General features: G+C 54.6%; 8 protein-coding genes across 8 annotated transcripts; 4 read left to right on the forward strand and 4 right to left on the reverse strand.

Moving 5' to 3' along the window:
- Window positions 1–1,177: 1,177 nt before the first annotated feature.
- Window positions 1,178–4,387, forward strand: MAM_05542 (SNF2-related protein; the record flags this gene model as incomplete). The annotated part of the gene is made up of 1 exon (XM_040824340.1): window positions 1,178–4,387. The coding sequence occupies one exon, from the start codon at window positions 1,178–1,180 to the stop codon at window positions 4,385–4,387; it is 3,210 nt and encodes a 1,069-aa protein (XP_040677665.1).
- A 124-nt stretch (window positions 4,388–4,511) lies between these two features.
- MAM_05543 (phospholipid methyltransferase) lies at window positions 4,512–5,511 on the reverse strand (the record flags this gene model as incomplete). The annotated part of the gene is made up of 2 exons (XM_040824341.1): window positions 4,512–4,681; window positions 4,755–5,511. The coding sequence occupies 2 exons, from the start codon at window positions 5,509–5,511 to the stop codon at window positions 4,512–4,514; spliced, it is 927 nt and encodes a 308-aa protein (XP_040677666.1).
- Window positions 5,512–6,315: 804 nt separating this feature from the next.
- MAM_05544 (U3 small nucleolar ribonucleoprotein IMP3) lies at window positions 6,316–6,984 on the reverse strand (the record flags this gene model as incomplete). Its single annotated transcript, XM_040824342.1, has 2 exons — window positions 6,316–6,695; window positions 6,885–6,984. The coding sequence occupies 2 exons, from the start codon at window positions 6,982–6,984 to the stop codon at window positions 6,316–6,318; spliced, it is 480 nt and encodes a 159-aa protein (XP_040677667.1).
- Window positions 6,985–7,322: 338 nt separating this feature from the next.
- MAM_05545 (Ribosomal protein S18) lies at window positions 7,323–8,074 on the forward strand (the record flags this gene model as incomplete). The annotated part of the gene is made up of 2 exons (XM_040824343.1): window positions 7,323–7,805; window positions 7,883–8,074. The coding sequence occupies 2 exons, from the start codon at window positions 7,323–7,325 to the stop codon at window positions 8,072–8,074; spliced, it is 675 nt and encodes a 224-aa protein (XP_040677668.1).
- Window positions 8,075–8,276: 202 nt separating this feature from the next.
- Window positions 8,277–10,728, reverse strand: MAM_05546 (Complex I intermediate-associated protein 84; the record flags this gene model as incomplete). The annotated part of the gene is made up of 2 exons (XM_040824344.1): window positions 8,277–8,445; window positions 8,513–10,728. 2 exons carry the CDS (start codon window positions 10,726–10,728, stop codon window positions 8,277–8,279), a joined length of 2,385 nt encoding a protein of 794 aa, XP_040677669.1.
- Window positions 10,729–11,068: 340 nt separating this feature from the next.
- Window positions 11,069–11,476, forward strand: MAM_05547 (phosphoethanolamine transferase PIGF; the record flags this gene model as incomplete). The annotated part of the gene is made up of 1 exon (XM_040824345.1): window positions 11,069–11,476. The coding sequence occupies one exon, from the start codon at window positions 11,069–11,071 to the stop codon at window positions 11,474–11,476; it is 408 nt and encodes a 135-aa protein (XP_040677670.1).
- Window positions 11,477–15,900: 4,424 nt separating this feature from the next.
- On the reverse strand, window positions 15,901–18,175 carry MAM_05548 (E1-like activating enzyme; the record flags this gene model as incomplete). The annotated part of the gene is made up of 4 exons (XM_040824346.1): window positions 15,901–16,368; window positions 16,455–17,750; window positions 17,875–17,917; window positions 17,976–18,175. 4 exons carry the CDS (start codon window positions 18,173–18,175, stop codon window positions 15,901–15,903), a joined length of 2,007 nt encoding a protein of 668 aa, XP_040677671.1.
- Window positions 18,176–19,575: 1,400 nt separating this feature from the next.
- On the forward strand, window positions 19,576–20,938 carry MAM_05549 (Cytidine deaminase; the record flags this gene model as incomplete). The annotated part of the gene is made up of 3 exons (XM_040824347.1): window positions 19,576–19,597; window positions 19,676–20,733; window positions 20,894–20,938. 3 exons carry the CDS (start codon window positions 19,576–19,578, stop codon window positions 20,936–20,938), a joined length of 1,125 nt encoding a protein of 374 aa, XP_040677672.1.
- Between the last annotated feature and the right edge of the window lie 1,953 nt (window positions 20,939–22,891).

Below are 22,891 nucleotides of genomic sequence, written 5' to 3' on the forward strand. Positions count from 1 at the left end.
GTCTCTTATTCACCCACTCCGTTCAATAGCGTGCGAAATTCTGAAACCAAGGGATCAAGTTTGACATCTGGATGAGGCAATGCACCCACTCCTTGAGGCCCTGTACGTCGGCGGGATTTTGTTCCTGACCAACGGCCCGGAAATGCGAGTCGCCGGCCATGATTCCGTACAGGGGGAATATTACTCCCTTGACGTCATTCCGGTCCGGTCCATATCTGATGCGGCCTATGCGGCCGCTATAGTGACGTTTATCATCTCGGCTGTTACAACAAACAATACGGCCAGATATGTGGCCATGATGCTCATGGTTGGTCATCTGCTGCTGTCTTTGGGGAGGTTGGTTATTCTGACACATCGTCTGTTTAGGTTCCAGGTGTCTGCGACGGACTTACTACTGCTCTGGTTTGGATTAGCAATACTTTGCCACGTCCGCCGGCCAAACGAGCCGCAGCCCTCGCCTTCATCAATGCCGTGCTCAACAGTGCGTCCATCTACACGAGTTATTTGTACCCCAAATCGGCCGCCCCCAGATATACTGGAGCTTTTATTCACAACTGTGTCGCGGCAGCAGTGGCGACATGTGCCGCTTTTTTTCTGAAGAGGATGCTAGTGCGGCTGAACAAGGAATTGGATGGAAGCGACACGGTTGAGGGCGCAATCAAGTCTGGGGAGGCCATGGAGCGTAGATTCCGCTTTGTGGTATAGATGTCTTTGTCACGTATTGCGTTTTTACATTCTGGCCGACCTAGGACGAAAAGATGTCAGGAGAGAGAGTCGCCTTGAATTTTCAAGTTGACCTGACCGGAGTGACCAAGCCCGAGAAGTCCATATCGATATTTTGTGCCGTCCGCCTTTTGCGAACTGTGATGCGTGGTTCCTGCGGTTGGTCATGGATACAAGGCCCTGCAGGGAGATCTTTTGAAAAGATATTTACGTATTTCATGTCTTGATCGAATCAACAGTGGCTGAAACACCTTGTCGCCGTGCTCGGAGAATGTAGAATTCCCGCCAAGGTTAATGAGTGTTGGACTTTGGTATTCGACGGGATGAGGTCTAGTCACGTGCGACCCTGTTGCCTAAGCAGGTAGGCGGCGTCAACCTCGTCGCTTCACGTTCTGCCCTTGCGCGCAATCACATGCTCGTTGAGCAGACCGCGCAACACCATGGCGACGCCAGAATGAATATCCAAAATGAGAATCAAATCATTGAAATACCGGATGATGACTCAACAGCGTCTGAAGATGAGAATTCGACGGCTGAGAGAGCTGCCAGTCGCTCAAGAAAGCGCAAAGTCGGAGACGATGACGTCTCAGAAAAGGTGCACTGGTCTGACGGCTCTGATGCAGTGCCCGTGAAGCCGGCAAAACGAAGGGCAAAACGCAAGTCAATCGCAAAAAACAAGCAAAATCCAAAGCCTAGCAGTGGACACGAGGCAAGAGATGAGCCTGATCTCGGAGACATTCCGGACTATTTACAAGAGAGACGTCGAAAGTATGATGCAAACAGGAAACAGTATCACGAGGCTGCCCTCATGCTTCCTCCCGACTATACTGATATTGATTTCCTTGAATCAACAGGAACGAGAGAGCTCAAGCAGAGACCCGAGTTTGATGCCAGAAGTGGTGTCAAGCCGTCTCGGCCGTACAAAGACATTGAGCTACCCCAGTCGGCCGGGCTCATCCCAGCACCCATCGCTCAATACTTGCGAGACTACCAGGTGGTTGGGGCCAAGTTCCTTCATCGCAAGTTCGTCTTCCAGGAAGGATGCATACTCGGCGACGACATGGGTCTTGGCAAAACAGTCCAGGTCGCTGCGTTCCTCGCAGCCGCATTCGGCAAAACTGGTGACGAGCGGGACGATAGACGAATGAGGGAAGTTCGATTTCGCCCCGATCGCTGGTATCCCAGAATACTCGTCGTCTGCCCTGGATCTCTCATCATCAACTGGAAGAACGAGTTGAACAGATGGGGGTGGTGGCACGTTGACATATATCACGGCGCAAACAAGGACGACGTCATGGGCACGGCGCGATCTGGGCTCCTCGAGATCATGATCACGACATATGACACGTACAAAAATAACCGCAGTGCTATCAACATGGTCCCGTGGGATGCTTGCATCGCAGACGAATGCCACCGACTCAAAGAGAGGTCGTCCGAAACGACCAAGGCAATGAACGAGGTGAATTCGCTCTGTCGCATCGGGCTCACCGGAACCGCAATCCAAAACAAGTACGAGGAACTGTGGACGCTGCTCGACTGGACAAACCCAGGACATCTCGGGACCAAGCCGGAGTGGATGCAGGCCATCAGCAAGCCCTTGACCGTCGGGCAGTCCCACGACGCAACGGTGGCCCAGCTAAGTTTGGCTCGACAGACTGCCAAAAAGCTCGTTCAGAACCTCTTGCCCCGCTACTTCCTGCGGCGCATGAAGAGTCTCATTGCAGACCAACTACCGAGGAAGACGGACAGGGTCGTCTTCTGCCCCCTCACAGACGTACAGGCCGAGGCGTACGAAAGCTTCCTCAGCTGCCCCGAGATTCATCTTCTGCGCACGGTATCGGATCCATGCCCACACGGCAGAAAGAAGGGCTGGTGCTGTCAGACCCGCCTCCCCGACGGCAGACGATGGCCCGCCATTGTGTTTCCGAGCATGATGACGCTGCAAAAGCTAGCGAACCACCTCGCGCTGCTCACGCCATCCACCACAGACCTCGACAGCAAGCACAAGAAGGATCTCGAAACGCTCAAGCTCTGCCTCCCGGACACGTGGAGGCCACTCTACGAGAAGAGAGACCAGATCAGAAGCCTTGTCGACCCCGAGCTTTGCGGCAAGTGGAAAGTCATGAAGAAGCTGCTGAGGTTCTGGCACCAAAACGGCGACAAGGTGCTTGTCTTCTCCCACAGCGTGCGACTGCTCCGCATCCTGCAGCACCTGTTCACGAGCACGAGCTACAACGTCAGCTACCTAGACGGGTCGCTGAGCTACGAGGAGCGACAGGACGTCGTCGACACCTTCAACTCCGACCCCATGCAGTTTGTGTTCCTCATCTCGACCAAGGCAGGCGGGGTAGGGCTCAACATCACGTCCGCCAATAAGGTCGTCATTGTCGACCCTCACTGGAACCCATCGTACGACCTGCAAGCCCAGGACCGCGCGTACAGAATAGGCCAGACGCGGGACGTTGAGGTCTTCCGCCTCATTTCTCAGGGCACCGTCGAGGAAATCGTCTACGCGCGACAGGTGTACAAGCAGCAACAGGCTAATATCGGATACACGGCCTCGTCTGAACGCCGATACTTCAAGGGCGTGCAGCATGACGAGGACAGAAAGGGTGAGATCTTCGGCCTGTCCAACATCTTCACGTACCACGGGACGTCCAGCCTCGTGAGGAACATTGTGAACAACACCAACATAGCCGAGGCCAAAGCGGGCGTCGACATGGCAGACGTCGACATGGAGCGGGCGGCCAAGGACGAAGAAGCGCTGAGCCCGCTGATACGGGAAGAGGGCGGCGCCGAAGACGGCGGCGCGGGCCAGATGGCTGCCCTTCTTACGGCCGAGAACCAACAGCAGCTGCTGGAGTCCAAAAAGTCGGGCGCGCCCAAAAGCGACGCCATCCAGGCAATCTTGGCGTCAGCCGGCGTGGAGTACACTCACGACAACTCTGAGGTTATCGGCACGTCCAAGATTGAGGAGCAGCTCTCGCGCCGAGCCGCCATGCGCTCATACGCCGACGGGGATGCAGAGGGACAAAATACCCTGTTTGCAGACAGCCAGGACGAGGACGATGGAACCGTGCTGCACAGCACGTATCGACCGCCAGAGGATGTGTGTCTGCGGCAATTCTGTTCCATGGGCCAGGAATTCGGGTTCATTAATGCTACGGAGTTTGCGCTCGTGGTGGAGAGTTGGTCGCAAGAGGCGAGGAGAAACTGTCTCGACGCGTTCTATAGGAGGAGGGAGGCACAGCTGGAGGGAGCGGAGAATTCGAAGGCGCACAGGGCGGCTGAGGCTGCTGCCGAGGCGGTGGTTGAGGATGGGGATGCAAAAGACGTTGTGAACCGCGAGGACGTGGCGCAGGTTAAAGATGAAGACACCACGGAGGACAAGGACAAAAAAACAAAGACGATTACGGATGAAAATACAAGGAGGGACGTCGAGCATGGGGACATTGACGCTGAAGGCATCAAGTTGGGAGACTCGAAGACAGAGGGCATGACGGACGACAATATCAAGGAAGAGGGAGTCAAGACGGCGGATGTTGAGCACGGAGACGAGGGTGCCCCGGAAGGTATTGAAGTGAAGCCAAAAACATTCAAAGTGGAGGGCACGTCAAAAAAAGATTCGATTTTTATTTCCGATGACGGTGATGACGAATTATAGGCGTTTTGAGAGGACTTGTTTCCGGAAGATACCCCCCTTTCTTTTTTGAATGGCATTGATTCGCTGGCTGCGATGTGCACCCGTTCGATAGTCCATGTTTGGCAGGTAAACTGCGGCTTTGTATTTATTTGGTCAAGACTCCAATGACATGAGGCATAACGGCGTAAGGAGGTTCATCTGGTGAAGTTGCCAGGTCAAACTTGCTCCATGTGCCGACGTCGCGCAGCGTCTGGTCGGTAGGTCTACAAATCCGGCACGGCCCCATGAAGAACATCCAAACACAGTTGACAAAGCCTATCCGATCGAGTCAGCGGCAATCCTCACCCCCCTCCCCCCCCCCGGCGAAACGCAGGATCAAAGCACTCACGCTGATAGAGAGGCATGATGGGAAAGCCCCGGGTCGTCTTGACGTGCTCAAAAACATACCACGTGCCGCCGGGCTTCAACAGCTTGTACAAGCGCTCAATATTCTCCCTTGGGTCCGGAATGCTGCACATGCACCGAATCCCCACGATGCAATCGACGCTCCCCGGCTCAATCGTGCCCTCCCACGCCGTGGAGCTCGTGACGTCCTCAACGCCCACGGGCACCACCTCGTACACGTCTCCCAAGCCGACCTCCCTCACGCGCTTGCGCAGAGCCGCCGCCGAAATGGGGTTCGGCTCAATGCCATAGATCTTGGTGATGCCGCCTCGACCTGCTCCTGTTCCGCTCTCAGCCCTTCTGCTTCTCAGTCCTCCCATTTCGCCCGTCCCAAAAGAAGCGTTTTCGCGAACGCGGGCCAGCACGTCCGCCCACATGCCGCTGCCAGCCCCGACCTCGAGAACCGTCCCGTGGACAGGCGTGGATACGACGTGGTCATGGACTTTTGCGCCCGAGACTTTGCCCTCGAGGAGTGGAACGATGACTGGCTCCGCGTTCGCCTTTGTTTCCGGACCCAGCGTCACCCAGAGGTTGCCAAAGAGCTCCCTGCCAAAGGCCGACGGCGACAAGAGTTTGCCATAGTCGCCCGAGGATACGAGACCGGAGATGGTACTGGGTATGTGGGAGATTGACGAGGCGATGATGAGCCACGGCTCGACGAGGTACTCGAAAAGCTGCTGGATATGAGCGACCAGCGACATGGTGGGTGGGCAGAGCTGTAGGGGTCGATGAATAAGGGGAGACGACGAAAAACTCCAAGTTACACGCAACCGAAGTGCCTTGCTGATTTGAGAAGATGAATCAAGAAGAGAGGAAAGAGTGGTGAGAAGTGCGAGTGGAGGAGGAGAAGGGGGCAGCTCAAGTCAGGTGCCTGTCCTGCTGCCAACTTCCATCTTTGGCAATCAACGGTCCCGGGCGCGGCGCCGACAATACGCCGTGGTCTTTTCCTGGGTTGCCCGCAAAGTCGGGCGGCCAGGCGGAGCGGTTGTCAGCCAATGCCACGAGTCGCCAGGGCCGAGGTGGGGCCGGGAACACCGTGCCGGATCCACCGACAGGCCGAGCGAGAAGGCGAGAGTGACAACATGTACCTATGTAGTTGGAGCCCTGGCCGTCGCAAAAGAACAGACAGATGAGTCGCAGAGCGCCGTGGTCAACACTCGTCACGTTCGCTGGCGTGGGGCAAGAGCCGAATGATCCATCATTGCGAGCAAGGGGCGATCTGATGCGCTTCTGGAAGCCCCAACAGCAACGGACGATGCATCAAGATGCCATGACTGGGAACTGAAGCACCCTTGAAAGAGAATACTCGAGCCTCGCCCACGGATACCAATGGACCACGACCTGAGTCGAGCAATGGCCCTCACCCGAAAAGCCTGAATTCTCTAGCCAGTCTACATTAGCAATCGACACTGTCCACGCCTCGCGATGCCGGTCCTCATCAGAATCAAGAACCCGTTCCGACGCCTTGCAACGCCCGCCCCAGCCTGGTGCCCTCTTCATGCTCTCTACAGCAGCTCGAAATCATCCAACTGGTCCCTGTACTTCATGATGTTCCTCTTGATTTTACTGCCCACAGACCACGTCACAAAGTCCTCGGTCGACCTCGTCACCAAATACGCCGGGTCTGTCACCGTCTCGACGCCCACACGCACGTGGCCCTGCTCAATCATCTTGGTGGCCGCCTGCACCGTCTCCGCCATGCGCAGCCGCGTCATCACAACAGGAAGCCGCCTCCTCGCAAAGGCACTGACAGTGACGCTGTTCTCGACGGCAGAAAGCTTCGACTTGCTGGACAGGATGCCCATGTCGTAGAGCTTGTTGAGGAGGAGCTCCTCGTGCTTGCGGCGCGTGGCGCTTTCGGCGGGTAGCAGCGACAGACGATGGGCTAATTGTCGGAGAGACTAGTAAATCATGGACGTCAGTCTTCTTTCTTGCCTTTATTTTTGCTCTTTGGGGCAATTCAGTCGGGTATGCAGTTGTTGATGTTGTGTGCCACCCATGATTGGGGGGGGGGGGGGGAAGCACAGTCTGTTGTATTTGTGGTAATCCTCGGGTTTTTGGATCATGTACCGACGGATGACGGCCTTGTCGCGGTGGTCATTGTCGGATTTGTATGTGATGAAGTCGGTCTTGCGGAGGAGTTTCTGCTCGTGGTACTTGAGCTTGCGGACCATGCTGGGCAGCTGCCGGCATCAAATTCAAGATTCTGTGTTTGCAGAATCCAGTATATCGTTTCGGGTGAGTCACTCATTCCACGACTCGCCTTTGCAGCCCACGCGAAAAGTATACCCCTCGCAGGTGGTGACGGTGACGGCGTCGCGAGGTTTGCGTCGAAGTCGCCAAATTCTTGGAGAAAATCCACGGGAAATAAAGTGGGTCATCCGCCCACCCCCACCAACCAGGAGCTAGAGCTAGCTGCGCACCTCCATGGATGGACGGCTCCCTCCTGCTCGATTTTCTGCCAACGCCTCGTCCACGCATGCTCGCCAACATCAAAGAAACGTCGCCAGCAATGCCGGCACGACTCGCCTCGTGCGCCCTGCGCGCTCTATGCCCTCCCCGGGCCGTCGTTCGCGCATTCTCCTGCACACCCGCAGTCGCCTCTCCCCCCCGGGAGGCCCCCCATCCTCCCTCCCATCACCACAAAGCCCGGCCGCCAACGCCCTCGTCCAGCAGCAATCTCCTCTCCATGGGCGCCGACCGTCACAAGCGCAGCCCCCCTGTCCGCGCCATGCGTCCCGGCGAAGCGGCTGCCAACATGATGAGCCGCTACACCGACAGTCAAAACAGGAGCAGGCTCGAGTCGATCGAGGCGCTGAGGAATTCCAAGAATTCGGCAGACTACTTGAAGCAGATGCCCAGGAGGTGGGAGGCTGGCGACGTGTATTCGCCCCACGACTTGAGTCCCGTGGAAATGCAGAAGTGGAGGAAGAGGTCGTTGAGGAGCAATGACGTGGTGGACGCACTAGGCATCAGGCCTTTGGACATGTACAAGGTGAGGGCCGGCGGCTTCCATGAAGGGGACGACGACGACAAAGTTTTGCACCGGGTCTTGTTAACGTTTTGGTACAGAACTTTTCTCTGGTGCAAGAGTTCACCACCTCGTCGGGTCAGATTATTCACTCGGCCGGCACGAGCTTGCGGCCCGTCAACCAGCGCAAGATTGCAAAGATGATTCGTCGCGTTCAGGGGATGGGCATTTATCCCACGATTCACGATCATCCCGAAATGATTCGGGATGACTTTTTCCCTGACAGGAGATGAGGTGACCATGGGACGGGGCAAGCGGGTGCGGCTCGACTCTCGGACGTAACAAGGGCTCAGATAACTTGTCATCCGTCGACTTCGTCGGCCGCCGTGTCTCGATTATTCATACATGCCTGTGTTATGTACAACAGCCTCGAGCTCCGTTTCATGTATAGATACAAATACCCAAAATTTTATGCCTATTTCTGTTATACACAAATCATGTCTTCATGATACGCTTAATTTTGATTTGACAGAGGCCAAACTCGTTAAGCCGTCTGCCGGCTTTGTCAAGCTCTGCCCACGTGGCCCGGTACTTTTTCTTTGCCCAGTCGCGGTAGTTTTCCTGTAGTTCCTGTCCGGGCAGCGCGTTGTGCGCAATGGCTAGCCTGTTTCTATAGATCAGTATCCAGGGCTTCTTTATCCCCATTGTCTGTAGCGGTGGTCTGGACTCACGTCATCGAATCCGGCTCCGATCCGACGTAGGATGCCATATTCAGAATTAGCCCTCGCACTTCCTTCTCGTTGCCACTTCCAGCCACGGCCCCCACGTATGAATTGTACACGGCCGGCGGGACTTCCAGATCCATCCGCTCGATTCTCTCCCAAATTTCACGAGCCTGCTTGTCTCCACCAGGTTTCTTCTCCAATGCCCAAAACACTGCCTGTAAACTTGCATACGACGGGCCCTCACGAGACTGGGTAATCTCATTCCAAAAGTCCAGCGATGTTGTTGGCTTGCCGCAAGCCGCGTAAGCCAGCATCAGTCCGGTGTATAGCTTGGTGTTTGGTTGGATAGAAGTGTCCATCTTGAGCATGTTGTGTATGTTAACTAATCCCTCGGGATCGGGATGCTCCGCGACTCCCTCCAGATAGAGGATATAGGTATCCATAGTAGGGTGGTAAGCCTTGTTTCGGTGTTGGCGCATGTGTCGAATCAGATGAGAGGCCATATCTGGGCGTTTGCGATCGAAAAACGATGATATCAATTTCATCCTGAGCTCGTAGCTGGTGTCCTGAAAGAACTGTCGGAGAAGTTGGTATGCGCCCCATGCTCGAGATGTACTAGTCTCCTTGTCGAGACAAAATTCCACAAACGCGTGTTGCACGACCTCTCGTTGCTTCTCGCTGTAGTGGAAAGAATGGAGAGACAGCAAATCAATCACATCAAAGTGCTGTTCATTCTCGAGAAATTTGACACAAAGAGCTGCTACAGTTTCCGGGCCTAGTAGCATCTGCTCCTCCTCGAGAGCGTCTAGAAGCGCAAGAATAGTCTCGAAATCTGGAGGCACTTGCTGTGATAGCAGGGTCAAATAGCTATTTGAGCATTGACGAAAACAATCGAAGAGATCCGTTGTCCCGTGGTTTTCGTTGTTCCACGGTTCGAAATGTTTGACTTGTTCAAAAGCACGTTGTGCGCCCTTGAGGTCCGCAGTTTCTAGCCGCAGGCGGAACAGTTGAAGATATGTCTCTCCATTCGGCACAAGGCCCCTCTCGGCACAAAGCGCAAGGATGCCCTCGCCCAATTCCGGATCCTTAGTCTCAACCGCAACTGTTAGAAGGCCATTGATGGTACTGATCGTGGGGGGAAGCACCCCGTTGTGATCGACCATGTGTCCCATCATGGCTTCTACTTCCGCCAAGCCCTTCCCAAGCAGTAAGATGGACTGCAGTATAACGTCCCAATGGTTTCGCGTCGGTTGTGATTGCCCTAGTTCGAGGATGAGAGGCACCGCCCAGTCCCGGAGGTTGTTTCTTCTCGCAAGTGATGCTATGTCTCGATATACCTGGGGCTGAGAGTACTTCTCATTAGTTGGCTGGTTGAACCAATGCTGAGTCTCGGTGACCTTGTCGTTGTGGGCAAAATATCGAATCATCGCCGCTTGAATGGTAGCATCGTATGGGACACCGTGTACCATGGCGTAATTAACCAGCTCGACAAGCTGCGCTTCTTTGCCCTCTCTCGCAAGTCCACAGGCGACCGATACCAGCAGTCGATCTTCCTTGACCAAGTAGGCACTGTACGAAGAATCCGCCCACTTTGATTTCAACATTAGCAGTGCTTCTTCCGAGCCACCGTACTGGCATAGCATCTGGATGAGATAGCTCCATTGCAGCTGCACAGTCTGAGCTTCTCCGGTGTAATTCCCCGAAGACCAGACTGCGTACAATGACTTTGCTAACTTCAAATAACTTTCGCCTCTTTCTTGCGGTTCAACATCGAGAAGAACTTGTCGTATCATGGACAAATCAGCCCAAGACATCGCCTTGGAGGACTGGTCATCCCCTCCACCAGCCGTAAGATATTCAAGCAATCTGTGGCATTGCAACGCCTGCGTGCTATTCAGCGGTACCCTCCTCTTCAGTTTCGATTGCATAAGCTTCCGCAGCGAGTCGATCAATTCTTTCCTCGGCGGCGGTCGCAGATTGTCAAGCATCCGACTTCTCCAAACCATGATCTGCATCCATCCTGGCTCATACTCGGGTTGTCGGATTTCTCGCGGGGGCTTCGGGAACAGTGCATTTAGAAATGTTCTCGCAAAAGGCCTCTGCACCACGGGTCGCGTGATCAGTCTTCGTCGGACCTGGTTCACACAGGGAAGACAGACAGGCGCAGAAGTCGGTCGATAAACGAAGAGCCACCGACTGTGACGAGCCAAGTTCACCCTCATGGTCGCTGAATCCTATGAGCTGATGGCACTTGCAAACGTAAGTGAACCATTGAGCATGTAGGGAATGCATTTCCCTTGGAAGATCACCATCAAGTCGAGAAAACTTTTGCCTGCAGGTGAGGCGGTCTTCCGTGAAAAGTAGGCTGCAACAATAGCAGCTATTGCGAGTCGAGAAGCCACGAACAAAATTCCCGCGGTTTCGCCGACAACGGGCTGCCTACCCTGTAACTCCTAATACCTGCCACCCATTCGTTTCTAGGCATGTGTAAGCTTCGAGCGAAGAATGAAGCTTCTTGAACCTTGCAGCACTCGCGCAAAGCAACTGCTTGTCCCCGCCACCATGTCTTCTACACTGGTCAGAGAAGGCTCTTCCCAACAAGTCGATAGCAAACCAAACGCCTCCATCGCCCCCGTCGCCGTCATCGATACGCCTTTATCCAAGAGCGCCGCGCTCCTTCGACCAAGTCTTATCCTGGGACTCCTCGCCCTGCGTTTCAACGCGCTCGTCGCCGACCCCGTGTCCACTCTTCAGCTTGCGCTTCCCGCTACCGCCTTGATCCAGGTTCTATATGCGATCATCTGTCTGCCCGTTGCTGGCTCTCAATCCGCCAAGGCATCTAGGAAGCCTCGTCCAGGAGAGAAGAGGAAGGTTGATCCAAACGGACCAAACACTATCTCGGTATGGCTGTCGCTCTTTTCCCCCTCCCCCGATATGCGTGAGCAGCTTAGAGGATGGTCATTTCACTAATTTCAGACTATGTTGCCGCCAAGTAGACCGCTATTCTCGCGTTACTCCTAAGTGCAATTTCCACACCAGCTATATACGTGCTCTTCGTTTTGTTTGGCGCTCCTTTCTTGGATCATGTCGAGCATACGCTCCTCTGCGCTGCGCACTTCTCGTTGCTTGCTCTCTTCCCTATATTTTACTCACGAGGTGTTGAGGGCGAAGCCCTTATCGCGGTGGCTGGTGCTTCTGCTCCTCTGGATGAAACATTTGGCGCATTGATAGGTGCTGTGGTTGGGGCATGGCTTGGAGCAGTCCCTATTCCGCTGGACTGGGATAGGGAGTGGCAGAAATGGCCGGTCACGATAGTGGTTGGCATGTTTGCAGGCTCTTCACTATGCAGCACAGTGTCGGGGTTGTTTCTCCTTGGCAAACAATTGACCAGTACAGGGGAGACCCACGGGTAATTACGACTGGGATCTTTGCAAGTTTAGCTGATATACAAAAATGATGTGGATGGCGGGAGAAGTACTTGCATGCAATCCGAGGTCGAGTGCCCGACACCAGCCGCACGATTCCCAGTTCAATACCACATGGTTGCAATTGCAATCGCAAGGCACGAGAAGCGAGATTGATACACGGCGCACATTAGAGAACTATGATTATAGGTATCTAATAGCTGCCGCCAAGTCCGTGCAAAGACTCCCAAATCCAAACCACTGGACCGCAAAGAAAAGAACAGTAGGGAATAATGAAATCGCAAAAGCCGTTAAGAAGGAGAAGAGACATTCCTCAAGCAACCTGCCAAGACAAGAATGATGGTAACGAATTGCTTCATCGTTTTGAACGTATCCATTTTGCGTTGCCCAGACGTGAAGAGGCGACGCTGACAAGGCCACCATCTTCCTTCGGCGTACACGTAATCCGCCAGCGACACCACGGTCGATTGAACTTATCAACGATTGTTGACGTGGACGATATAAATGGCGTGAATGATACCGGGGAGCCAAGCTGCGAGAAACAAGGGTTTTGTCAGTCGAAATCACCGGTGCTAGAAACCGGATTGCTTGGCAGTATGGCCGAAGGCGATGTGCACTCAGACAAGGAATGCACGGGCTTGAAACGTTGCTCGGAGGGCTTTGCACTCACCCAATATGCAGAGACAAATGTTTATGAGGAGGTCGCAAGCGCAGCCAGCCTCGAGAAACACAGCAAGAGGAGGCAGGAAGAGGGCGATGAGGTACTTGCAAATGGTGCTAGCATCCAAAGGTCAGTTTTATTCCGTCCTGCGATTCAGACCTTCCGCCGATATCTGCCATCTGCTTTATGGATGGAATATGATCCCGCGAGTCCCGTACGTTGCGCGCGCCTGGCGTTGAAGAAATAGACAAAACCAACGGAGCAACTCTGTACACGGACAGCATGGGACCAATTGACCATACCCGCCAGCAGCAGCAGCAACACCGTCGTAGCGAAGCATGTTGCTTCCGAGTGCCGGTGCAAACTTACCTGCCGGAAGGCATGTTTTCGGTTTGAAGCGAACAGTCGAAGGGTGCTCTGGTAGTTTGAGTGTTGGATGGGGCGAGAGCGACGTGACGTTAACACAGGATACCTTGGACGAGGATGGACGATTGGAAGGTGGAAGGTGTAAGGTGTGTTGAGGAACTGGAGAGGGGGAAGCCGCCTGACGTATTCCGTTTATTTATTTATTTCAGCAGGAGCGCCCAAGGCAATGTCACCAAGCCAAGTACGGAGTGATTTTTGCCTCTGCCAGTGCTACTTGGTTACTTGATTGGTCTTACAAGGCCGAGCCTGAAAGCAAACAAACCCCAGGCTCGGCTTGCGCGGGGGGCCGCCTCTCGAGCCGCTCAACCAACGTCGACTCGGTATCCAGTTGTGACAGCCAGCACTCCATTGTACCGCAAAGTCCAATCAAGGATGCTGCGCCACCAACCAGCCGGGCTTGCCCAGCCCTCAAGCCTTGACCTTGCGTCATCGATTCGCTACAAAGGGAAATGAAGCTGAAGTGGATGCCGGGTAAGCAAGGCAAAACGACTGCGCCAGCCGGCGGAGGGCAGCTAAACACGCATAACCCTGCGATTGAACACGCATACCCCTTGTACATGCAGAGTCATGTCAATGTCTCTCTCTCCTCGCCGGGTTTGGCGGCACCGTGCCCCTGGTTCTCTGCCCTGCCATTTTTTGCAGTTACTCCGTACTGCTGCTGCCTCGCCCCGCTCCGAGGCACCAGCTACGTAATCCACCGTTGACTGCACTTGCGCAGCACTGGCGCTGCCAAATTGCCAGGAGCGCGTCACCAGTGGCGTCAGGTGCCGCCTAATCGCGTAGCGCCCATTTACTTTATGCATCATCCCAGCCTCGTGCGCTCGACGACGGGCGACCTTGCGACCGTATCTGCTTGCCATTTCCGAACCTGCTCTCATAGGCCAGACATATAAGTCACCGTTAGACTAAGATGACAGTAATCGTGTATTCCCTACTTTGTTGGGTGTCCAAATCAATCACAACTCCCTTCGGGCATCGATCAGAAACCGAATAGCTAATGCTACGAGCGGCGCTCTACACATAAGCCCCGAGCTTTCGAAAACCAACTTTGCGATGCCTATCGGAATCTTTTCCACCCTTACTCAATTAGACTCTTGCCGCAGGGAGCGAGGAGAAGGTGCGGCAACAGAAGAGAGTACCTAGAACCTCTCCCAGGACGCTGCAATGGTCTATTCCTGCAATCATGAGACAGTTAGTAGCATTGAGTCCGCTGGGTTTCCCAAGTCCCTAAAGCAGGGGCCCGATGGAAAAGGCCCAATTGTTGTGGCTGATAGGATCTCGAAATATTCTTTCGAGGTAGATGCTAATGAAGAATTCTCAGCCTTCTTCTTTGGCACCCAGAAGAACCTGTGACCTAGGGCTTACACGACTAAAAGGTCACCAAAGCATGGAGGAAGCAATCAGACCGAGTAATTACAGCTCGGTTTCTCTCTAGGTTCGGAGAGGCTTGCCCAGTGTCGGCGCTTTCGCGTTGCAACGGCAGAGGACATCCCATGGAGGAAACAGGCCGAATAGGTTGTTTCTGTCAGGCAGCAAGGTCCCGTTGCATCGAGACATGAAGATTGCCGTGTCTCGGGCAAGAGACCAAGGTATCGCACAATACAGAGTATGGCTGTGTCTTTTGCTCAGCCACCGGGCAAGAGAGGAGACGCAGTTCGGTTTGATCCAAACTACTCCGTAGTCGGCTGCAAAGCTGCCTGGAAGCAGCACCAGACTCGCGCTGGACTTGACCTGATCAGTGAGGCAACATGGACATGAACCGGGATAGCTTGCCAGGGCTGCTCATCCGCCCATGGATCACGGAGTTTGGCGGTCGACAGAAGGGAGGGGACTGCCAACCGATTTCTATCCCCAAGTCGCAGACCGACTTCCACTCGTGCCATCTGGCTCCACCAGCGAAATTGGACTAGCTGCGTGGGACGACACGTGCCGTGACTGGATGACATGGCGCATGTCGTCGTCGTCGTCGTCGTCGTCGTCATAGTAAGACCATCGGTGCCGACCATGGAAACAAGGCAGTTACAACTTACTACTCCGTACTCCGTACTCCGTAACAATTACTCCTTGGTGAGCCCTAGCGAGCCTTTTAATAGTGGGGCGTCGCACGAGTACTCATTACGGAGCAAGTCGTTGATAGACGGGTGGCTTTGGGCCCGTCGCATATGTGGCTTGCGTGGCTGCTACGTAAAATGTCTGACATGTTGGTTGCGAATCTGTGGCGGTGCAGGCCTCCTCGAACCGCCGAGACCTGTCCCCGACCGTGGCCATGACGTCATGGACCAGCTGACTTGGGCCACGCGCCGACCATTCTAACCGCCAATGGAACATAACCGTTGCGGTCCGACGAGGCGGCGCCGGAGTCGTGATGCTGCCAGAAGGAAAAAGTCAGCTTCGTTCCTTTGGAGGAGGAACGGTTCCGATGTCGCTACTACATCGACTCACTAGTCGCTACCCCTGCCGTCTCGAGCCGCAACTCTCCGTACGGAGTACAGACCTACGAAAGCAGGTGGTGAATACGCCATCAGGACAAGGGCATCCGCAGCTCACGATTCACAGCGTATCCGGTCATGCATGAGCGTCGTTGTTTTTCACTGTGCTCATTCGCCCACTGTAAACCGCATGACTGTCGACACACTAGATCTAATAGGAGCCGTTGCGACGCGAGTGGCTCCCTGTACCGTACTCCGTACCGCGCACAGAACGACGCAGCACCAGCAACAAAGTCCCTGTCCGTCAAAGCCCTGTCTGATATTCCGCGACTCAGCACACGGCCAAGTCCAATTCACCCAATCACAAAAGCCGCCCCTTGACCAAAACGCCCAGACTCCAAAGCTCTTCGCGCCCTTTCCTGGAAACACGCAAAACAGCGGGCTCGGTCAACATCAAAGCAATTCCCCCTCTCCCTCCATGACGAGATCGTCGTCGTCTTCCCAATCCACACGCGCTGCCATCTCCTCCGCGCGTCTCTGCACTTCTGCCAGCCCTGACAACTCGGCAACGTTGTCCTTCTCCTGTAATGCTCTCTTGACGAAACCCCATCCATCTGTGCGATAAGCATCCAGCACCTTGGGGCTACAAGCGCTGCAGCAGTCGTACGATTGGCCTCGAATATTGAGGTTTTGGAAAGTAGAAACGAAGCCGCGGATTTGGTGGGGGACCAAACCTAGAGGATGGTTGGGGGGGTCGCGGTCGGGAACGTTTCCTGGCACGTGTTGGGGTGCTGGCGCCTCGTTCCGGAGAGGGTGTTGGAGGAGACTGGTGAGCAGTTCAACCAGGAGCGCGGATGCGATGGCTGCCACGCCGGGTCGAGTCACCGTACATTGCTGGTCGAGGGTCTGGTCCTTCATTGACTGCGATTCCATAAGCATATGATTGTCTTTACAAGGGCGGAGGAGAAGCGGAGGAGAAGAGGGCGAGCGTGGAGTGCTTGACTTACATCTGCCGGGGCCACGACGTCGTTGCAAAAGTAACAGCCGAGCGATGTCTGTGCCTTGTCCCTCAGCTCGGCTCCATGTCGCATGACGACGTACGAGTCGAATCCAAGAGCAGCATTCATGACAATCTTCCCACGGGCCTTTCCTATCACAGTCGGTAGCCAACGTGACTCACGGGTGTCCATCAGTAAGAAAATAACGTCGTGGTCCTCGATCAAGCGCTCGAGCTTTTCCAGGTCCGCCCTCGTCTTGTCCTCGTCTGTAAATGCATGACCGAGCATGGGCACAGAGAGAGCATGCCCTTCGCTTTCAACGCCGGGATAGATGCGCTTCAGCATGTCCGCTGCGGCCGCTGCCTTTGGCCGCCCGCCGTCGGTGCAGTCGCTGAACTCGAAGAGCGGCTGCCGAACGGGATTCGAGTACGAGACCCGGCCGTAGTCGACGAACGTCACCTTTCTCACGCCCCAGCCCAGCAAGTTTCTTGAGACGTAGCCTCCCAGTGTTCCGGCTCCCAGCAGGAGACACTTTGTGCTCTTGATGAGGTCCAGGTCCAGGTCTGGTGCGAGGCGCCACTTCATCAACTTCAGGTTCAGGTCGACGGATGAATCGGCCAGTCTCGTCGGGTCCATGTAGTCTGCGAGATTGGCTTTCTGGGCCTGAAGTTTTCCGTTCCGCGACCTCTCCCACCCTGTGACCTTGGGCATGTCTCCCGTCACCATCGTTTCCACAGGGTCCATTGCTATGGGGAGCACGACACTCCTTGCTTCGTGTCTCCGCGCCCAGGTGTCTCTGTAGCACAGAATGTTGGCCCTGGACGCCCGGAAGCGCTGTCGGATGAGAACTAAGAGATTTCTGAGCGGCCAGCCAGGTCCTTCATCGTAGGTGGATGGGTCAGCGAACGCGACGTAGCGATCCTCTGGCGGAATGTCGTTGAAAAAGCCCTCCTCGAAACTGCCCAGCGTACCGACTTCCCAGCGAAAAGTCAGACTGTTCGAGCCTTCGGCGTCTTCGGCTTGCGTCCGCTTGTTGCGGACTTTCTTGGCGAGGAAAAACCCATGTTGACGACTGTCGACGCTGTATCGCCATGTCCCGACCCTGTCGACCAGCTCTATGCTTTCATCGGCGGTGAGGCGTTCAACGGGCCCTGTTCGTTTCCATTGAGGGTCGGAGTGTAAGGCCGGGAAGGCAAACCAGTACGTAAACTGATACTTCTTGAGATCGGCGTATGAAAGAATGACAAAGGACGAGAGAAGTGATGGCACAGAGTAGATGGTGCCGTCGTTGATTGCGTCCCAGATCTATTTGTTTGTCAGCGGTACACTCAACAAGTAATTGGTTGGCCTCGTCTCAACGTGCCTGCCTCCCGGCTTTCTTGATCATCTCGGGCTTGTCCGTCGACTTGAATTGCTCCAGGGTGTTGACATTTTTGATGATACCCTCTCCCCTGGCGGTACCAAGAGGTGCGCTGTAACTAGTCAGTCAGCCGAAAAGACATTTGGAGCTCGGAGTATGCGACGTCTCACTTTTGGTTGGTCAGAGCATTACCAAGAATCTGCATCTTGCAACTGGCTTGGGGTTCCTCAACTCTCGGCTCATACAAACCGAGAACATTTCTCGCAGAGTCATCCAGCTTGTCATAGTCGAGTTTAGAAGCAAAAAGAGCCGAATAAAAGGGCAGCTCAATTTCAGACGTAAACGGCGCAAACTGGAGAGGCGTGGCCATGATGAGCCGCCGCCGCAGCTGTGTGTGCGATGTTCGCACGAGATTCGCAGCCTACGTGGCTGATGGCACGTCGGTGGCAGACAAATTCGCGTTGCGCGAACAGGGAAGAGATGCGTGAGAAAGCAAGAATCGATTTGCTTCGTCTTCCGGCTCGTGCAGGAAATAAAATTTAACAGATGAAGACGGCGAATGGGCGCAGAGACATGTCGGTAGTCGAGGCTGTCATATGACAAAGAGGGTCATCACGAGCTGCGTGTCACCATGTCAGACTGACGATGTGGAAACTGGGTGTGTTTTCAGCCGAGTTGGCGCCTACGACTGGAAGCGTCACGTCGTGCCCCGCCGCGGGGTTGGAGCTAGGCAAAAGTGGCCGAAGAGTTCAGTCACCAGCAATTTGCCATTGGACGTGCATGATTAGATGGCATGCATGTGAAACTCGGGAACAGACAAAGGATCCCACCGCAGAGTAATTGTGGACAAGTAGAGATGCGCAGAGTCATGTCGGGTCACTATGAGCCACGCTTGGATGCTGAATCGTTAGATAAGACTATTGTCACCAGAATATAATATTCAAGCCATACGACCGTCGTGCATGACACAACGCATCCGGTATGGTGTAGTGGCTAACATCGCTCGCTCTCATGACTTTCAAGTCAGAAGTCCCGAGCAGCCCAGGGTTCGATTCCCTGTACCGGAGAGCCTGAAGGTCCCTGAGGTGGTCATGAAATTCTTTGCCTTCTCTTTTTTTCCTCAGCCATACTCTTTTTCCGTCAGTGCGTTATGTTTTTCAATATTTATTGTTCGTGTCCGCTATACATAGAAGCATCTGTTTGTTTCAAATGCTAGCTTGCATAAGTACGGAGTACCTACTCCGTACGGAACAGATGGTCTCCATCAAGAATTTACAGTCAGGTAACTTACTGGTGGTACTGGCCATGTCTCACGAACACGTTTGCCTCCAAAGGGTCCTCATTTTGCGTGTCGAGGGAGAGAACTACTATTAAAAACCACTAATAATAAGCCACCGTCACACGTGCATGAGTTCATACAGGGGCCCCAAGAATACAATGAGACTTGTGTCAACCTGACCAAAGCGTCTGTCTTGTCTAAAGCGGGCGTTTTATGTCGGTCTTTGGTATTTCTCTTCCCCTTGGTGGCATTCAAGAAAAGAGTCCTCACTGTGACGTCCAATCCCGGTGCTTCCCCGTTGCCGTTCACAAATAGATCTCGGTAAAGTTGAGCCGTTGAAAGGGTTCTTGGCCAATGCGGGCGACCACGCGAACCCCACCGACACGACGCGAAGATCTTTTCAACGTCGAGCCATTCACGAAGCGCTGGACTCAACGTCATTGAGTGAGCCGAGTACTGAACTGATTGTCCGCTGCGGCGACTCGCTCGAGATGCTTATTGGCATCTGTGGAGGTGAGGGAAGCTGCCGTGAACGTCCTGTGTGTTCCCTTTTTTTGTCTCCCCCATTCTGACGGCAGAAAACTCTGTTAGGCATTTGCTCGGGCAAAAAGACGGTCGCCCAATATCTCGTTGAGCACCACGGATTCAAACACCTCTACCTCGAGCAACCCAAGGAGGGCTGCACTGCGTCCCACGAGGATGCGCAGACCCAGGCGTCCTCGTCTGCCGCGGCAGTCGACGGTGCATTGAGCTTCAGCGCCCTCACCACCAAGAACAGCGGCGGCCACTCGAGTTCTGATACATCACTGGCGCTGAGGCCACAAGCACAGCGGCACACATTCGCCTCCCCTGAAGCGCTCCTCGACTTTGTCACTCTCCGCTGGCGAGGGCGCTTCGTGACAACCGACATACGCACCGAGGCCGTGCTCGACGTTTTCGTGCGCCGGCCATTCTTCCTCCTCCTGTCCACTGACGCGCCCCTCACCGTCCGGTGGCGGCGGTTTCAGCAGCGAGCCAGTTCCCCCGGAGAATCAGGCATCACCCTCGAGGACTTTGTCTCCCACAGCGACGCTCACCTGTACGACCCTGACGACGGCTTTCAGCCCCTCATCTCGCGCGCCACGGTCAGGCTGCTCAACACGTCGTCCTCGCTCGCCCACCTGTATGCCACGCTTGGCAAGCTCGACATCCCCAACCCCGACCGCCTCCGCCCCGGCTGGGACACGTACTTTATGGCACTGGCGTCTCTAGCCGCCCAGCGCTCCAACTGCATGAAGCGTCGTGTCGGGTGCGTCCTCGTCGGGAGGGAGCGCCGCGTCATCAGCACCGGCTACAATGGCACGCCGCGAGGGATCCGCAACTGCGCCGACGGAGGATGCCCCCGCTGCAACGAGGGGAGCAGCTCGGGCGTCGGCCTCGCCACCTGTTTGTGCATACATGCGGAGGAGAACGCCCTCCTCGAGGCGGGTAGGGAGCGAATCAGGGATGGCTCCGTGCTCTACTGCGATACGTGTCCGTGCTTGACTTGCAGCATCAAGATCTGCCAGGTGGGCATCAGCGAGGTTGTGTACGCCCATGGGTACAGCATGGACAAGGAGGCCGCAGCCGTGTTTGGTCAGGCCGGCGTCAGGTTGCGGCAGTTCATCCCGGTACGTCTTATGCGGCGCCCCCCTTGTTGTTATTAATGACGGCCGTGTCCATTATAATCAATCAGTCGGCGCTTTTCTCGACCGCCCTCTTTATTTTGGGGGGGCGGCTGTCCGGGAGGGTGGTTTTCCGTGGCGTGCTCCCGCTAATTTGGGAAAATAGCCACCGAACGGACTGATTCACCTGGAGAAAATGGAGCTATACTGAGATGCATATTTCGTCGCGATGAGCTGAGCTGAGGGTTACGAGGCATTGTTATATGGCCGTGGCGTGTGTTGTGTGGAGCATTAATTGCATTGTGGAGTATGCGAAGACGGCACAGGCCGGATAAGTGAGTTTTGCATTTCCTTTTGTCTACGAGTACTCCGTGCGCGCAGTTTCGATCCCCCGAGTTTCTTGAGGCGTGACCATCACAGGGGGGTCTTGAGCCGGTTCAGAATTAATTTTGGAATGGGGATATATGGGTCGAGCAGTGTCCAAGTTTGGACGATTTTCCCCCTACGGCCAAGTCGCCACTCTGTAAGCTTACTGTATCCCTGTAAATACATACTACGATAATATCTACGGAGTAATAGAAATAAAGACGGCAAGAGCTGGCACAGATAACCAGATGACCGCCCATAAACTTCTTTGTTGGGTCACTGGTGGCCACACTTGCAGGGGGCTCGATTGCCTGTGTGTGGCTGCCCTCTTGTCACAAATTCACAATGTGGTCACCGTGGCCGGGCGGCAGTGAATAATGTAATGTGACAGGCGCATTTTCCTTGTGTAGCGCCACCTCATGGTCCGCATCTTGGTTTCATTGCCGGGCGCTCCGTGTGCCGCGCGGCACGCTCCATTGCGTTGAATGTGCAGAGGTGCGTTTGATGTAACTACATAACCGCCAGATCTAATGAATAAACTACTCGGCTACTGCATCGCACTGCAGAGTACAATGTCCGGGCCGTCGATGCACAGAACCTGTACATCCATACAAAGGGAAGAGACAAGCACGTAAATAGGGCCGGGCCACAAGATCACCGGCATACTGACAATGACGAGTTCACGACACTCGAGGTAAATCAACGGCGATAGCTGACTCCAGGGTAGTATCCATCGCAGGACTCTGTGAGTGGATTCATGTCCAATCAACATGTAGCCAATCACAGGCCCGACCAATCACGACTACGTATACCAAGGACTAAGGTGCATTGTCACTTGTCTGAAATAAAGAACGACTCAATCGTCGTCGACACACGGGGGTTAGCAATTCAGCACACGAGTCAGAGACACGAGCTGTTTGTTACCCCTATTCCCCCAGCCCGACACTACAAGATGAACTAGCGGAGTTCTTACGGTGTATCTTTTTTTTTTCTCCCGACATGCCCGCAGTTAACATGCGGTGAAGAGTCAAGACCGGCTGGACCCTGCCGCAGCCCATAATTTTCCTTGCGGTGTGTCATTGCACTTTTATGCAGCGCAAGCATCAGCCGTGCCGAGCCAAAAACATCAGTCCCGTCAAGGAAAGGCAAGATTTTTTGGCGGTCAGAGCAGCCCACTCGTGCGTGGTTCCACTGTTGCATACATGGTTTACACAAAAAACCGATGCTTTTTTTTTATGAAACTGACAACCCAAGCCACCATGGAACGTTCTTGGGGGGGTCAAAGGGTAACCTGAGCGGGAGTGGCATCGCGGGCCACGGGAGACGGGAGCCAGGACGAAGACGGAGGGAACGAGGCAAAGATCCCATGTGATCGCTCGGCTCGCCAATGCAGGTCAAGCACGGAGTACATAGTATGTCGTTCCTCCCGACGGTGATGGCCATGGGTCGTGAACCCGCACCAGTCGACGGGAATTCGGTAACTTTGATTCAATTCTAGGCAATCGGCATTAGTAGAAGGGTCGCAAAAAATGGATGGCGCCGTCGTGGCGCGGCCCTAGACTAATATTATCCCTGAAGCGAGATGACATGGTAAAAATAGGGGCAAAGACGGGATTTTGGAGCAGAGTAGGGGTATCTGTGTGCAATTTCAAGGTCAATCTCAACCCCCCGTATGCTGGTGGAGAGGGGAATAGGAAATATTTTTCATCAACAGGCCTGATACGAATCATCCCAAGTGCTACACACACCATCAGTAGCGGGAATCAAAGAGCGAGAAATGTTCCAGGCCATGACCAAG

Source organism: Metarhizium album, assembly GCF_000804445.1.
Source record: "Metarhizium album ARSEF 1941 chromosome Unknown scaffold_14, whole genome shotgun sequence".
NCBI classification, from domain to species: Eukaryota; Fungi; Ascomycota; class Sordariomycetes; order Hypocreales; family Clavicipitaceae; genus Metarhizium; species Metarhizium album.